A 17,998-nucleotide genomic window follows, 5' to 3' on the forward strand; every position below is an offset into this window, starting at 1 on the left:
AGATGACCACCATTTGAAAATAGAACAGTTTCATCTGCCGATTTTAAAGAAAATGATCAGTAGAGTCTGCATAGCATTCTTACTTCTGCACTCTGCCTTCACGAGAGGGGTGAATGATTTTGGAAAGGAAAAAAAACACACCTCAGATGCAAAAAAGAGTAATAGTACATGCTTCCATCGGAAACATAATATTTCTTTCAACACTAAGGATTTTTGACTCAGCAGCGAGATACCCCTGGTGTACACTGTGACGGCCGAAGAACACAAAGGGACAGTCCGTATGGCCGGCTGGTAAGAGTTTGTCATTTTACCAGCTTGAGGGGACACTTCACACTTGCAAATTAGGCACTGGCCAGCAGTCTGCCAGAAGGCCTCTCCCTAGAGTAGCAAACACTGGAATTGAAAAACAATGTCTTGACTTAGGTCACAGCAAGGGAGAGGTGGGTGATCTTTCTGCACACAGAGCTCACCTGCGTACACAGGGCCTGTAGAGGAGAGAGGGAGAGAGAACCGTCCCCACCAGGTGCCATTGTACCTGCCAGAGCACACCAGCTCCTCCTCCTCCCCGCTCAGCCGGCTGGGCGTCCTCCCGAAAAACCCCGTACTTCCACTGTGAAATCACTCTTTAAACAAGACAAACAATTCCAGAGGGATCGAATCATGCTTTGTTGTGTTAACACAGATTAAGTTCTACCAAAAAGAGGTACTAAAACTTAAGTGGTATCTTAACCATCAGAGTAGGTGAACTGGTTTGTTTGTATTAGCAAGAAGCGTCTGACTCATGCAACAAAAGGAGGCTTTTTCATAGGAGATGGTGTTTGAAGCATCTAAAAACCTCAGTGAAACCTGTTTGTCTTTGGTGACGCTACAGTCCTACAAACTAACTTTTCTTTCTAAAGTTGTGGAAGTGGGGGCATCTAAGGCTCTAACACTCATAAGATATTCCAGTAAACTGAAGAGTTCATACATTTAACACCAGATCATAAACCAGAGATACTTCTTCTGACACCAGTGATTTAACCCAGCAATGGCTAAAAGCTTGCAAATTCCCACAAGAAGATCTTGCCGCAGCTGCCAGCCCCACTGAACACAGGGATGCGGTACCCTTTTCCTGCAGCACTAACCATTTATTTTTTTTTTTAATTTTTTTTTTTAAACAAAGACAAGATGCATTAACTTGAAGTTATGAGCCCTTTTCTACCAGAATGCACCAGTTTGGGCAGATTATTTATTAAACTATGTATAGTATGACATCCCAGTGCCTTCCAAGAGTATCTAGCTAGAGACTACACTGCAAGACTTGCAAATTAAACCCACAAAACCAGCTGACAATTTCCAGTTAATATGCAACCTCAACAGGCAGAGAAACAAGCAATTACACTCCAGAAGGCCTTTTATTCAGTGATCACATCACAAAAGCCTTCCATTTAAAATATAAAATGCAATTTGGTGCTTTCAAGGAATTGTGTTCAATGTACATATGTTGTATATTTTAAAAATATATATAATATATACACAAACATATATATTGTGTATATATACAATATATATGCATGTGTACACACAGATGGGAAAAGAGGAATTGTGTTTCCATCTTTGCGACAAAATATAGGAAAGTAATGGATTCTCTAACTACCAAGATCCGAGATTTCTTAGAAGCCCTGGATAGCCATTGTGTTAGTATTATTAATGGAAAATTGTTACACCTGAATTCAAGAATATTTTAACCAAGCACAGATGAGAACAACAGTACCCTTAGAATAAATAAAGGCTCAGCAAACACGCTAAGTTTGATATTTCTTATCTAAGCAAGTTAAAGCCTTTAGTCTTTTTCTTCCTTGTTACTGGGCTTGCTGCACTGCTTAGAAGTGCTTTCATGAATCATTTCACATCATATGCTGGAAATTAAAGGTAGAAAACCTGAATGAAAGAGCCTTAAGAAAGAAGTTACATCTTCTTTCTAATACCAGTCTTTTATAACGTAAAATTGCTATAGAAGGTCAGAGGCATTAAATTATTCCCCACATTGCCAGTAAAATTTTTACACTTTCATCTCCCCCGTGCAAGAAATGAACAACATGAAGGAGGATTTGACTGTCTCTTGCCAACAAAACTAAACCTTGAAACAGGAAAGCAGAACTATTTAACTTAAAATGAATTGGCCTACTTGCTACTTCAGTGGCTGACGTGCTTACAAGAAACACAAACTGAAATCTAAAAACTTTGTTTCAAAGCTCCTCCTGGGAAAACACAAGATCTTACCTTTCCAAGACTGGAAAGGGAAGGAAAAAAAAAAAATATGAAAAAGACTTTAATGAAGAAGGAAAACTAAATCCAGGTGAGAAGGTCTTGCAGCTGTCTTCAAATAGAGCAACTTAGTGATATTTTGACTAAATTTTAAGATAGTTAGCAAGAGGTAGACTACAGTCTAAAATCAGGACAGTTATCAAAATATCTTCTAAGAACAATTCCAGCAAGATTCAGTTTCATAGCCTTCCCCCCAGCTTCTCCTGTGCTAAACCCATCTTCTAATTTAAACTCAGGCTTCCAGCTCCACAGCCATCCTTTATCACAAGCTCACAGATAGAGCTCTGTCTTCTGGCTGATGCACTAAAATAAACAGAAGAATCCCAGTGTTTATTAAAAAGCTAAGCTGTTTAAACCAACTGCTAGTGTTCGTTATCTGGAAGCACTAAGAGTTCAGACATAAACACCCAGTTAAGACAGGTGACAAGGTGATGGCAGGATGCTTTCCAAGCCACCCCATCACAAACCTCTCCCCACCTACAGCTTTTGTGACAACAGCGCAAACAGATGCGTTAGGGTTCGAAACCGCTTCAGCGACTGACCTAACTTACAGGTGACTTACAGCTACGACTCACCTACCTGAGGACCGTCCTTCAGCGTAGCAGCCGCAGCAAAGGATGGGTTTCCCTGTGGCCTCTGCCATTAGCGGAGGCCACAGATAGTGTGTCCTGTCATATTTCGCGCTAGGGCAATTAGTTGATGGAACTGCGTCCTTCTGGTGGTAGGCCTGGGAATGGGCTGAGGAATAGGCCCCATTTGGTTCTTGATGTGCCCAGGTCTCCCCATATTGCTGACAGCTTCCCCTAGCTGATATGGGGTCTGTTAGGGCACAGAAGAGGTAGTGAAGGAAGAAGGTCAAAACTTAACCCAATAAGGACTGCATTAAGAAGGATATGGACAAAGACCTCCCTTTCCATATAGAAGTATGAAAAGATCATGGGTACAAAACAAGCTTAAGCACAGTGGCAAAACTGCACAGGCATTTCATGATTGAAGAGAGACTGATTTTCTGGACTCAAACAGGACACAGGAATTTACTCAGCAGGTAGAAAAGTGAATTTGAAGGTTGTATTTGGATCACTTTCATTGGAAATCAATACAAGAGTAAAACTATCAACCTCATCTAAAGAATCAGCCGCCGGGACCTACAGCATGCTGCTACCAAATGAGGACGAGAAGAAACTCTACATCTCTAAAACCATTTTGTCTTGATTGCACTCATGAGTTGTAAAGGATCAAAAGTGACACTAGTAGATTGGAGAAAGTACTTGGAGGGCACAAATAACTCTCACCCCCCACCTGCTACTCAATCAAAACCCATGTAGGTAGTTAGATCATTCCCACAGTGTCACCATTTCAACAGCAGGGAAGAGCAAACATGCAAAACATTATCTAACCATAATAAAGCATGTGAAGTACACAATAACAACATCTAGCCCAGAAATCATATACTTTTCTTTCCAGCACAGCCCTTCTATTCACTTTGCCTTCTTCTGGCACTCCATGACATTGAGAGAGATGATGCACATCTGACACACCTCAAGAGCCTGGCTCTACATTCGCTGCCCTTCGTCACATAAAATCTGAATTCTGTCAGCGTCAGCCCTCAACAGAAAACAGCTATGGGCAATGCATCCCCCCCAGGGACTTCTGGCATTACCATTCCCTTCCTCAGCCCAAAGCAGCTCCACGCAGGCACACCAAAGAGGATTCAGTGCTACAGTGGGTGCATCTAACGAAAGCAGATGACCTATTCGACCTATTCTACCAGCACTGAATGATTTTTGTGCCATGTTTCCTCTCTTGTTCACATGATTTTAGTTCTCTAGAATATCAGGGAATGTACACGAGGTACTCACTATATTTTTAAGATTTTTTTTAATCTAATTTTTATTCAACAGACTTACTACAAGCCCTTCTTGGTTATGGCTTTTCTTTTTCCACAACACATGAAGAAATAAATTCTTAGAGTTAAAAGCTGGCAGCTGTTATCATGCTGCAGTCTGGTAAAAAAACATGAATGGAGCTGGGTAAAGGAAAAGGTTATTTTTGAAAAAGTCTTATCAAGCTACTGGTTGAGCAGATCAAGATTCTGACTCCAAAGACCAAGGTCTGATGGCATTACAACACTTTGCGCAGCCCTTATCTCTGAGACTACAAAGCCCACAAGTGAGGTTTTGTTGAAATGATCTTTCTGGTGAGATTAATGCTCACAGCTTTGGGCAGAAGTGACTTGCAATTCCACTACTGAAATAAATTTGCAGTTTACTAATAAGCAGTAAAATCTCTAAACTCAAACTAATGCTTTTGTTACTCTGTCTTCTAAATCTTGAATGTCACAGTATTTCATAGAAACTGACTTTCCCACTATAGCTAGCAACAACTGAGCAACAAGATATTAAATGGGACCATCTCCTGAATTATCCCTGTATAAGCCTTGAGACATTATACCGAAATGCATTTTAAAGATTTTTTTGATATCCACAACATGATCCTCCAGGTACACAGAAGCACTGCGAGCAGCCCACTTTCACCTGAGCAATAACTGTCAAGAGAAACACTCAGACAAAAACCTCATGGCAAGAGCCCTTCAGAAGCTGAGAAGGATTTACTTAGGAAGAGTATTAGTTGTTAGTATTCAAAAGTTAGTATAAACTTACAGCTCAAAGCATACTTCTCACTATGCTGGAAAACAAATACAACCGATTCACACTCTGCAAAATAGCAGCGCTGCTCCTAAAATGAACTGTTTAAGCAAACTACTCTGACTTTGACTAGAAACACGAGCGTGTATATCGAACTGTGCTATACACAAAACCAAAGAGGTACCTGAAACGATTCTGTCTCTTCATGAAAGCAGCATTCCCATAGCTGACCCCTGGACCTGTTCTCTGCCCACGACAAGGTTTCTTCCAGACATGTACAGAAGAGCCACAAGGCACAGAAATGCCCTTTCCAAGGGCACGCGACTATCAAAGTCACAAAGAGGCCTAGATCAAATGCGCACTGATCTCTTAAGTACCTACTATCATCTTCGTTGCAATAAGGATTGCAAATAAGTGCTAAGCGTCAGAAGCACAGAGGTTGTAATTAAGAGGATTTGGGTTTGTCAGGTTTTGATTTAAGGAAAATTGTCAAGTTGGCAAGAACAGTTGGATCAGACAACAACAACAAAAAAATCCCCCCAAATCACCATGAATTATTTTAATTGGTGTTGCATAGAACTGTATTCAGAGATACACCTATAAACCTCCCCAGCACATACACACCTTCCCACAATAGAATCAACACTTCCAAGAAGCAATGCCGGCAAGCAGGGAAGTGTAATTCATGAATGAGTTCCCAGAGTAACAGCAGCCCGGTGTCTCTTAAGAGGTCTGAAATCAATTTACGGCTGCGATAGCGTCAGGAGGGTTTGAGGAGAGACACACTTTTCTACTCCCATTCCGAAAAATGGCCACCCGCGCCTCTCTGAAACTCCTCGAGAGGCGACAAACACGCCGGAGACTTGGCGTGGTGGGTCGTTTTAAGTTCTGAAGATGCTGCAGATGCTTCTGGAAACGAAAACTGAGGCTGTGTGTCCGAATTGCACCCGATTACGCTACAACACAGGGGCACACGCCTCCCGACGCTTTCTCCTGCTGGAGTTTCCCGCTCGCCCGGCCAGCCCGAGAAGCCGCTTGGGCGAAGTCGGGAGGACCCGCCGTTGCCCGAACTTCGAGGGGCTCCGTCCCCGCAACCGGCTCCCCCCCACACACACCTCAGCGCGGCCCCGGGCGGGGAGGGAGGGAGGGAGGGATGGAGGCGGGCCGGGGTCTAAGGGATCTCCCCGCTCACCTTGGGCGATGGCGATGGACTCGAAGCGGTGCAGCTCCCGCAGCAGGCAGCTCCGCTCGGTGGAGTGCAGGCTGTAGATGAAGTCGCGGGCCCCCTGAGCCGTGTTCAACGCCTCCATCGGCTCCTTCTTGGGGTGGGTGCCCAGCGACCTCCCGGCCACCGGCGGAGGCGACGACGACGACGACCCCCGCGGGAGGAGCAACCCCGCAGCGCCTCCCCGCAGGCTGCCTAGGCGGCGGCGGCAGCAGCAGCGCGGCGGGCCCCGCAGCGAGCCCAGGCAGGAGGAGGGGGCGGCGGCGGGGCCCGCCGGCCGCCCCAACAGCAGGGCGGCCCGGCCGAGCCACGCCGACATGGGGCAGGGGAAGGGCGGCGGCGCTCGGGCCGCCACGAAACGGGAGTTGCCCGGGCCGCTCTCCCCCCACCCCCCGCCCGCGGCTTGATTTCACCGGGGACGGGGTATCCGCAAAAGCCGGTCACGGCTCCCGCCGGCTGAGGCGGCTCCGCGATCGCTGCCGGCCGCCTCAGCCCCTGGCGCCCATGGCCCCGCGCCGGCGGCAGGGCGGGGCGGGAGGGGCGGCTCCGCGCAGGCGCAGGGCGGTGGCGGGCGGCGGCGCGGCCTCCGTCGCCCCCTCAGGGCGCCCGGGCGCCCTGAGGGGGCGACGGAGGCCGCGCCGCCGCCCGCCACCGCCCTCAGGGTCGGAGCCACCACCCGCCACCGCCTCAGGGCCCAGAACCGGCCTCCGCCCCGGGGCCAATGGGCCTCAGCCTGTGAGGGGCGTAATGGGGGTTAGGGACCCTCTGCCCTCCAAACCCCGGCGCCTGGCGAAGCTCCCAAGCTCTTAGCGTTCTATGTTGAGAGATATCAGTTGTTTGGCATAAATAAGTAAGTATTAATTAGAATAAATTACCCAGGGTTATAATGCGGTGTGGTTTGTGCTGTTTGCCCAGCTCTACTTAGTTTTGCTGAAGCCTCTAGGCCACGATGAGAGTTATTTTTCTTAGTGATTTTCCCAGTAGCTGGTACAGCGCCGTGTTTAGTTTTCTAAACTAAATGTTTGCTATCACACTGGTGTTTCGGTGGCTTTTTTCCCTAAGTCTGGGACTCTTCAGTTCTCCCATGTTCTGCCAGGTGCATAAGGAACATAAACCAGAGGATACGGAGGCTCCAACCCTCAGCTGAAACTGCAAATTAAAAAGAAAATAGCCTGCCTGGACGCAGGAAAAGAATCCAATTGGATGTTAGAAGACCCCAGACCAAAAATCACCATAGGACTAAAAGGTGCATGGTCAGCGTGAGGGGCAGGTGTGTAGATCACAAGCGTGTAATTGCCCAGGGATTTATTTTTTCGGGGTCCCTTTCTTTAGAGGCACCCAGCCTGGGCTGTCCTTGCTGCTGTGACTTCTAATTAAATTAATTATTTTATAAAATCCGATGCCTGAGACTCTGCTGTGGGAAACCCAAGGTTGAGCCCAAAGAATGAGGAACTGCCCAAGTGTGTGTGTGCGTGTGACACCATGAATGGTGTGTGAATGCTCGGGCAGCGGCTTCCCCTCTAACAGTTACCCATTACTGAGGTACCAATAAGCCCACAGGACTTCTCCGCAGCAACCAAAGGCGTCCCCAGCCTCCAGCATCCTACCGGAATAATGGAAACAAGGTTTTGGTTGTCTTGCCTGTTTTCCAGGCCTTCTCCTTGGGGTGTTGCAGTGTTGCAACATCCACTTTTTTGGTTTAGTACACTTCAGCTTCATATAGCATTTGTTTGGGTTTTATTTAATTAATTGGCAGGCATTGTGTTTGAACCACCCAGAATGGTTATTTTTAAAAAAATCCACATCTAAGGACGCAGTTTACATCTTGAAGGAATGGAAAAAAATTTAAAACCAGATTTTAAGTGTTCTGCTGCACAGTCTGAAGGCTTCTCTGGTACGTATGCCATCCTAGGGGTTAATCCAGTTTTTGTTTTTTCAAAATGCTGTATTCAAAAAGTATTAGATTTTGTGACTAGACCGCAAAGAACCTAAATAACCACAGCCACAAGGGAATAATGTATGACATGCCTAGTTCATTTAATACTAAGGTAAGCGACTTGTGGAGGCAATCAAAACATTGCTCTACATCTAGCTCTTTTGATACCAAAAGTAGCAGACTTCTGGAGAGCGGATATCCATCCCGGGGGGGTCTGCTGCCTTCTTGGAGGGAGGCAAGCAGGAAGTTTTAACTTCACCCTGCTCCCTTCTTTGCATGGAGAAGTTAAAACTTTAAGTGAAAAAGCCATGTTTTGTCTTTGGTTCCACTGCTGCAGGGTTAATGCATGGTATAAAGGCAAGGATCTCATGGTCAACAGAGGTGTCTTACATAGATTATGCATTTAACATTATGCATGTTTACAGATAGTATCTGTACTGTAGAGAGGGAGAAGAAAGTGAGCACAGAAATATAAATCATAAAAACCTGGATATACGATTTTATAATTTTCATCCTGTTGGAGAAATAGTGTATGTAGATGAGTGTTGGCTACTATTTCCAGTTAAATAGGGTTTTGCCATGCAGATAATAGATCCTGCCCCTTGAGACAATAGATTTTTTTACAGTTCGGTAACTGTCTTTTCCAGTGTTTACTCCTGATGCAGAGCCACTAAGGCTTTGATGATCCTCAGAACTTCACGTACCTTCCCAGGCATTTTATTGGGGGAAAAAAAAAAAAAGTTATCTTCTGCTACTCTTCAGGGGCAATGTAGTTTTCACTTCCAGGGAACTGTAACAACAAAATTCATAAAAGTGTTCAGAGATGGTGTTAAAATTTTCTTAATCAAATAGCTTTTTCAATGAAAATGTATGCTTCCACGCAGAAAGGCAGGGCATGCAACAGGAGTGCCAAACACCTGAAAAAACATCATCTGAAAAATAAGGAAAACACAAACTTTCCAGATGCCAAACCTTTAATACTTCAATCTGACATATTTCTGATTGTTTATGTTATACATTACATTTGATTTTATATTCACACAGCTTGATTGCACCAGACTACAAAGGCAGAGCAAAGAAGGAACACTGTTACCTGGCAAAAAAAGGAGATATATATCTTTCCAAATAATGCAGCCAATGCCAACCATGCTGTCCATCTATTGCAAAAGGTGATTGCGTTTGGATTATTCTTGGGGTGTTTTGACAGTACTCAAACAATTGCAGCCATTTTCAGACACTGAAGAAGAGAGGTTTTTCATCCGGAGGGGCTGGCAGTCTGTCGTGCCAGCCTCGAAAGGGTTTTCTTACAGACGGGACCCTGTGTCAGCGTGGGTCTCTGATGAAATGAATAGGAAATGATTGACAACAAACGGCAGTTTCTAGCTCAGGCTTTAGGTATTTCCTCTATAGGAGTGTCAACTGTACAGAGAGGTGCAAGGGCCTTATTTAAGAAGACATAATACAATACTATTAAAAAAATGAAGTTGTTAGTTGTATGTCAAGATAGAGATGAGGGCTTAGCAGACTCTGAATTCTTCCATGGGCAGCAGCTGTGGCTTATGCCTTTCCAAGCCTTTAAAACTGCATTGAACAAATTGGAGTAAGAATGTCTTCAGAGGGACTATTCTGCAGTGCCAGGAAATGAACTAGATAACCTAATAGATTTTTTCCATAATTCTTTGTTGGGACTTTTATTTTGTGAAAAAGTGAAATTGAAGCCATTGGCTAAACTGACACTTCAATTAATCAGACTGTCTATTTAACTCGATTCAGCAGGTGGTATAGGGTAACTTTCATTAGTCCCTGACACTCCAGCAGAGCTTGTGAACCTGCTGAAATGCATATTTTTCACAATGTTCTGAAAAATGCAGAAGTTTCCCTTTATTTTCTTGTTTTCTTGCTGGTAGGTTAATTTTCTCCTAACATGATTTATTTTATGAGTGACCGAACTAATAAAGCTGGTTTATACACCAACTGACAGAAGTAGGAGGAAATTGTTTAAAATCCTACACAGAAAATTTGGCAATGTTTAGCCCTAAAAGCTAGAAAAAAATGTTTATGAAGGAATCAGCAAAAATGTGCCAACCATTAACAGAATTTCTGCGAGGCTTTCTACGGGCTGCAGAGCTGAGAGACAAGTCTTTTTGCGGAGAGTGGCAGGAAATGTTAGGCCAACATAGGCAGCTGTCATCCTATATAAATATTGGGTGCACATTTAATAATTATAGTTTTATGTGGTGAAGTAAGAGAATATTAGTCATCAAGGAACTTTCTATAAAAGGAGTAACGTGATTTCTTTGCCCAGTGTAAAGGTAAGTGTTGTTAGCTAAGGTGAGAACAAGATTTAAAGGTTGGTAAAATTTTGCTACCATAAAATTGAACTATGTATGGTTCGTGTTTTACTAGTTAAGCACTATATTTTGGCAGGTCCAAATTTCTAGGAAATGTGCAGATAAATAGCTCCAGAGAGGCATGTGAAGCTACTATTCTTCTGCCTCGCATACCTCAAAAAGGCGTGGCCCACAGGATCTGATCCTGCAGTTGTTTGTGCGCTGGCAGACAGAGGAATCCACAGAGAACGCAACATGATCCTCACTTACAAATCATAAAATCATAGCATTCTTTAGGTTGGAAAAAACCTTTAAAATCATCAAGTCCATTTGTTAACACTGCCAAGTCCAGAACGAAACCATGTCCCTCAGCACCACATCTACACGTCTTTTAAATACCTCCAGGGATGGTGACTCCACCACTTCCCTGGGCAGCCTGTTCCAACACTTGACAACGCTTTCAGTAAATAAATTTTTCATAATATCCAATCTAAACCTCCCCTTTCGCAACTTGAGGCCGTTTCTTCTTGTCCTATCACTTGTAACTTGGGGGAAGAGACCGACCCCCCACCTCACTACACCCTCCTTTCAGGTAGTTGTAGAGAGCGATAAGGTCTCCCCTCAGCCTCCTGTTCTCCAGGCTAAATAACCCCAGTTCCCTCAGCTGCTCCTCATAGGACTTGTTCTCCAGACCCCTCACCAGCTTCGCTGCCCTTCTCTGGACCCGCTCCAGCACCTCGATGTCTTTTTTGTAGCAAGGGGCCCAAAACTGGACAGAGTACTTGAGGTGTGGCCTCACCAGTGCTGAGTACAGGGGGACAATCACTTTCCTAGTCCTGCTGGCCACACTGTTCCTGATACAAGCCATGATGCTGTTGGCCTTCTTGGCCACCTAGGAACACTGCTGGCTCATATTCAGCAGGCTGTTGGCCAACACCCCCAGGTCCTTTTCTGCTGGGCAGCTTTCCAGCCACTCTGCCCCAGGCCTGTAGCGCTGCATGGGTTGTTGTGACCCAAGTGCAGGACCCGGCATTGGCCTTGTTTAACCTCATCCCATTGGCCTTGGCCCATTGATCCAGCCTGTCGAGATCCCTCTGCAAAGCTTTTGTACCCTCAAGCAGATCGACACTTCTGCCCAACTTGGTGTCATCTGCAAACTTACTGAGGGTGCACTCGATCCCCTTCTCCAGATCAGTGATGAAGATATTAAACAGAACTGGACCCAGTACTGAGCCCTTGGGAACACCACTTGTGACCGGCCACCAACTGGATTTAACTCCATTCACTACCAACTCCATTCACCACCAAAAGGGGCCTTGAAATATATTGGCCGCTTGCCACTTGCTCACGTTGGAATTCCTATCTAGAGCCTAAAATAGGAATGCAAGACAAGATTGGACGCTTAAAATATTATCACTGAAATAGTGCAAAAATCTGTCATTTAGCAATAAAAGAAGTTAAAATAACCATGGGAAGTTGTAAGATGTGCAAACAGAGGATCTTTCTGACCATCACCATTTCCCTCCTTGTACAGCTTTGTAAAATCATGTGTTACTGTATTGATAAACATAAATTATTTCAAGATATTTTTTGGCATAGGACTCTGTACTGATTTTGGCTGAGATGGAGTTACATTTCTTCATAGTAGCTCGTAGGGGGCTTTGGTTTGGATTTTTGTTGAAAATAGTGTTGATAACACGCGTTTTAATTATTGGTGGGCAGTGCTTACACAGTGTCAAGGCCCTTTCTGCTCCTCATCTTGTTCATCTAAATTATTTCATGTTTTTAACGTTCAAGAAGCAGAGGGGCACCTTGTGTGGTTTAAACAAAGCTGAGGATCATGGCAGGCAGTCGCTGAAGTCAGTTCCCCCTGAACACAATGCCTGAAAGGGATAGTATGTTTTAAGATATATAAACATGGGGTTATCAAATACCAGATGAGAAGTTACATTTTTTCTTTCTTTCAGGGTAAATGCTTTTAGAATATTTTATTCAGCGACAGTGTCCTCAGTCTAAGATAAATTGCACAAAGCTCAAAAAACTGTTGGGAGAGAGAATTATTAAAGGTTTGGAAAAATGCTTCTTAGTAAGAGACTCCAAAAATCAATTTGTTTACATTATTAACTGGAAGTTTGAGGGTTAAACATAAACATAGTCTCTAAGTAACTTACTTTATAAAATAACATTTTCAGCACACAATAAGATTAGTCACATCCATTAATGTATATTGATGTATGGCAAGTCTTGAAGCTAAGACTAGGCAGAATCAGACTACTATATGAAATTTTAGCCATGAAAATAATTAAGAACTGGAACAACTTTCTAAATGTTTTTTTTTTCCTAAAAGATGGGATCTGCTTCGTATAATAATTAAGTAAAGTCTTAGCTTAGACTTAGCTTAGAGTCTTAGCTCTGCCTTTAACTTAGAAGAGCTGAAAGTATGTGGTTACTGTAATTCCTCCCACATTTATAATAAATGGGTGCACAGCACCTCTACAAATGAATCCTGGAGTTTTTCACACTAAACATGATGGAAAACTTTGCCCTTTGTCCTCCAATATTTGTGTTCCACTTGGAAAAGAGAAAAGTTTAGTACATCCTTTGAGTTCAAAAAAATGATCTAGGTGGTCTCAAATTGTCTTGGGGAATTTCCACTGTACAGAGGGTCTCCCGCGTCAGTGTAAAGCTGAGACTGTCGTCAGGGGGCACCTGAACACACTTTCAGGTTTGTAACATTCATTTTGGGGTATATAAAAACGTGGAGCCTGAACTGGAGTGGCCGCTCTGCTGTGAGGACCGAGCAGCTCCTGCACAGCTCTAACTGAAGTCAGGTGAGCCAACACACGCTGTAGAGCACCTTTGCCCAGAACCTCCACCTGGCCCCTGAGCGCTGGGGTAGTGTATCACGCAAAGGATGTTGTACCATTACCTTGCCTTTGAAGCATGGAAAAAAGATAAAGCTTTCAAAGCATTACAAAGCACTTGGATTAGGACCTTGGACACATTCACCGCTTTGTGGTGTAAAGTGGGTGAAATCACCTATAGTGACCCCATCTTGATAATTTTTTGCTGTGACTGAAGCAGCTGTTCCCTTACGCTATATAAAACATTTCCATCAGCATTAACCGTGTTGCCCCTTGATCCTGTTTACCTCTATCGAACAAACTAATTAGTGACACAAGATAAGAGTTAAATACCACTGAAAGGGAGCCCAAGCAGTTGTTCAGCCTATTTACACATTCAGTGAAAGGGGTGATGAACAAGAGCTTTGTTACCCCTCACCACAGGTTTTCAGGCAGTTTTATATCACACATTACTCTCTCTTCCTTCTTTTTCCTCTTCGCTGGTTGCTTTCTTTCTCACTTTCTACTCTATGAATCTTCCACCCACGTTATCCTGTTAACTTACTCAGCCTGGCTCTTCCCAATCTATTACTTTAAATGGCCCTATGGCTGCTTTTTGGAGGCTTTCACCAGTCCACTCTCACTCCTTGCTGGTTCCCTCTTTTTCCAGTTTAAATCATTCTTGCCAACCCCGCTGAAGTCCCCCAGCTCCAAAATTCAAGCCTTTTGCCTTTCTCCAACAAGAACCAAGCACATCCGCAAGCAACCTGTCTTCCCCTTCAGCATGCAAATTGTTTGCTCAGTCCTACCTTCCTTCTCTTCAACATATATATGTTATAGATTTAGGCCTCGGGAGAATCTACGCACGGGTCTGAAGTACATACGTTATATTCAAGTCCCCAGCCATGCAGTATCCAAATGCCTTCCCCAGGATTTCAGCGCTGGTCAGTCCCTCTATAGATGACACTCCTTTTCAGGCTGATAGTACTCACTCTTCGTCTGGACAGGAATGAAGACAGACGGGTTCCTTTAAGCCGCGCCACAAACTCCCGTATTTCCTTGCTTCGCTTTGTGAAATGGCTGTTTGAGTGTCATAGCAGCAACTGCAGAAAAGGCAGAGCAAAAGAAAGACTAAAATAAAATAACGTCCAGGTCTAAAGTAAAAGTTATTCTACCAATGCCTAGCACAGGTAGATCCTTGTAGAAGCTGGTAAACCTCCTTAGCTCCTTGAAGAAGTGCAACAGTGTAATACAACATTTTTCTCTCCAGTAAATCTTTAGGAAAAATTGCTGCCACCTTTTCCTTTCTACTTTCCTTTATTTCCTCGCCTTTCCTCTAACTCCTCTTTACCACTTTTCACTCCTGAAATCATAGTGGATATGATAATTAATTTTCTTCTCATGGGGATGGGTATGTATTTGAAAATCCTTCTTCCCCATTCCTTGAGGTTTGTTGGGAAAGCATGTTGTGACTTCATCTTTCCATAGTCTCCTTCAGTAACCATGGCAGGCTAAGCACCTTCTACTGAGGTCCCCGGTGCCAGATTTTCATTCTCCATTTACTCATTTATTGATAAATAAGTTGCTATTTGAAGCTGCCTTGTTATACAAAAGCAAATATGATTATAAACCACGATAACCTGCTCTCCATCTGCTTATTTTATATGGCCTGCAGTGACAGGACGAGGGGCAATGGTTTTAAGTTGGAGAAGGGGAGATTTAGATTGGATATTAGGAAAAAGTTCTTTACCATGAGGGTGGTGGAACACTGGAACGGGTTGCCCAGGGAGGTGGTTGAGGCCCCTTCCCTTGAGATATTCAAGGTGAAGCTCGACGAGGCCCTGGGCAACCTGGTCTAGTTGGGGGTGTCCCTGCTGACTGTGGGGAGGTCGGACTAGGTGACCTTTGGAGGTCCCTTCTGGCCTGGACCAATCTATGAATCTATGAATCTATAATGTCATGGGCTGACTCTATAATTGTAAGATTTCATAGCCTCGACTGATTTTAAAATTTCCATTTTAGAAGTCACATGATATATTGAGTTCTGTGAATACAAATTAGGATGCCAATCAATTAACTGATTCTATCACATAGATAGTTTTCAAGAAAGAAAAAAGCAGGTGTGAACTGCCAAAAGAATTCAACATCTTACTGTTAAATTATTTGTATCCTTATTGTCTGGAAGCTTGAGAGTCTTCTAAACAAGTGAAGGAACTCATTTTTCAGCAGGGTCACATGCGTATGTCCCCTCAAATTAAAAAAATAAATCAATAATCAGAATAGATTAGAATCCACATTTAGAACTTTCCCGATGAACAGCTCTTGTGCAGATTTAACTGCTTGGTTAATTCATTAGGAGAGTGGCAATGAATTTTTAATTACTATCTATTTAAATTTCACTTATACTTGCACTGCTCCAGTGAGATCTTAAAAAGTTTTATTGCATACAAGGTGCTCTGTTTATTTCATTGTTTATATAGCATATATAAATCAATTTAAAATAAAGAGATGTACAATAACAGAAAGGTGAAAAGGAAGGAGGAGCAGAAACAAATGGTGTGTAAAATCCTGATGATAGTTTACACTAATATTTCAGTCATCAATGGAAAGAAAAGGCTACAGGCGGTTCATAATAACTAGACGGATATAGTCATGTCCCAAGTGTACAAGTGACTGTCAAATGCTAAATTCACCATCGCACTAAATGGTGTTTTTAACACATATTCTTATGTTATGGTGGTTTTGTTTTAAATTAACAACTTAATTTCTATACAGATGAATGAAGATAAAAAAATTGAAAGTCTTGATTCCTCTTTCCCTAAGCAATAAGAAAATAAACTTGCTAAGAATGGGAGTTACAAGGTAGAGAGCTTGCCAGTTACAGAAAAGAATTGAATATGCATGTTATACCTGCATGACTGTCTCCTGTGCAGATAAAATAGTGATGAGTAACTCCAGCCGACTTGTTTTAGTGTTGTATTCAACCTACTATCAATTGGACTATGAGAGGAGGCAACTAGAGATTCTTTGCGAAGAGAAACTCATTCACCTCCAGAAAACCAGATGCAGATGCCAAACAAGTCAGTAATGACCAGAAGTCACTGCTTTGCAATGACTGGACCAGTACCACGGCCTGAGCTCATTCCTGAACATCATCTTGTATCGAAATAGAAACAATCTTAATTGTCAGAAGTAGCTGTGTGGATACAGAGGCAGAGACTGATGTTCACTCTTGCTAAGGGTTCGCTGTTGGCAATCCCTGAGAGTGCTCGTGCTCCACCAGTGGTGTGAATAAAGCAGGGTTACCAGGAGGAAGCTATGAAGTCTTGCCTTGGCAGTAGATTCAAAATGACCCAGTGAAGCTGATATCCAGCTGTTACCGGAAAGGTGTGACTATTGCCCTTATTTTATAATATTAGCATGTATTCTGCAAAAGTTAGTATCCGTTATGCTTTAGTATTTTAGATGATAATTGTAATAATTATTAATATATTTGCTAAATACTCTAAAAATTCAACTCTAAAAATTCAGTGAAATTCAGTGAAATTCAGTGAAGTTGGGGCAGGGGAGGTTTAGATTAGATATTAGGAAGAATTACTTTCCTGAGAGGGTGGTCAGGCACTGGAACAGCCTGTCCAGGGAGGTGGTGGAGTCGCCATCCCTGGAGGTGTTTAAGAAACGTGTAGACGTGGCACTTCAGGGCATGCTCTAGTGCCCGAGATTGTTGGTTTGTGTCTGTCTGTTTGGTGGGGGGTTTTCTGTTGTTTTTGGTTTGGGTTTTTTGTGGGTTTGTTTTTTTTTTGTGGTTGGACTCGATGATCTCAAAGGTCCCTTCCAACCATGAAGATTCTGTGATTCTGTAAATGAACAGAAGGAAGAACCTGGTTCCATTCCCAAAATTTGGATATACCAGCCTTATCCAGGAGACCTGGACAAGCTGTTGGCAGATGGAATTCTCCTCCTAAACTCACAGGCAGGGGCAGAAAACTGGCAATACTCATTGTAGCCAAGCATGAGGGTTTGGGCAGCGTGTCTTGGCTCCATTCCCTGCGTTCTCTCGAGGTCCACTCTCACCCTTTATTTCTGCCCTGTGCTGTTGCTGAGAGCGTTGCTATAAACCAATATGCAGAGTATGAAACCTGTCCTCTGCAAGCTATTTAAGAAAACGCTTTGGGCTAAAGAAGAGTCAGAACAAAGTAAGACACTTAGCAGAATGATTGTCAAAATTACATGTGAAAAAGTTAGAAAGGAGAATGAACGTTCCGAGTTAGGACTGAAGCCAAACTTAAGTCACGAGGCACTTCATATGGAGAGCAGGTTATTCCATACCTACCTGTTGTGGGGTTTCTTGTATTCAGGCAAAGGTCAGATATCGATCACTGTCAAAGATGAGATTTGGGAAGTAGAGGGACAAGAGGCTGCTTGAACAATGTCAAAACCAATGTTTTTTCTCTCTCATGCATTCTAAGCTATTTGGAAGATGTTAGAGTGGACACACAAGCAAATAACGCTGTGTAATAAAGGAGAGTGCTTGCTGCCGGTCGTCTGCATCTTACCTGTGAAATCCAAGGATTTACCTTGCTTTGAAACTGCTTATATTTCTTTTGAATTTTTCAGCACCTTGATAACCTGTGGTAGAACGTAGTGCTGAATAAAGTGACCCATATTCTCTCAGAGAATTGCCACTGTTCGCAGTGGCTGAATTGTTCATT

At 43.3% G+C, this 17,998-nt stretch overlaps 1 protein-coding gene across 4 annotated transcripts in view; it reads right to left on the reverse strand.

Annotated features, from left to right (window-relative positions):
* Positions 1-6,705, reverse strand: part of TMEM65 (transmembrane protein 65) — a 44,016-nt gene extending 37,311 nt beyond the window's left edge. For 2 of the 4 annotated variants that reach the window (XM_074145856.1, XM_074145853.1), the window contains exon 1: positions 6,145-6,689. In XM_074145856.1, the coding sequence (XP_074001957.1) occupies positions 6,145-6,496 (352 nt within the window). In that variant the 5' untranslated portion in view covers positions 6,497-6,689. Of the gene's footprint in view, positions 1-6,144 lie in introns of all 4 variants that reach the window. The other 2 variants (XM_074145854.1, XM_074145855.1) reach the window with 2 other exon arrangements.
* Between the last annotated feature and the right edge of the window lie 11,293 nt (positions 6,706-17,998).

The sequence above is a fragment of the Numenius arquata genome, chromosome 3, assembly GCF_964106895.1.
Source record: "Numenius arquata chromosome 3, bNumArq3.hap1.1, whole genome shotgun sequence".
Lineage (NCBI taxonomy): Eukaryota > Metazoa > Chordata > Aves > Charadriiformes > Scolopacidae > Numenius > Numenius arquata.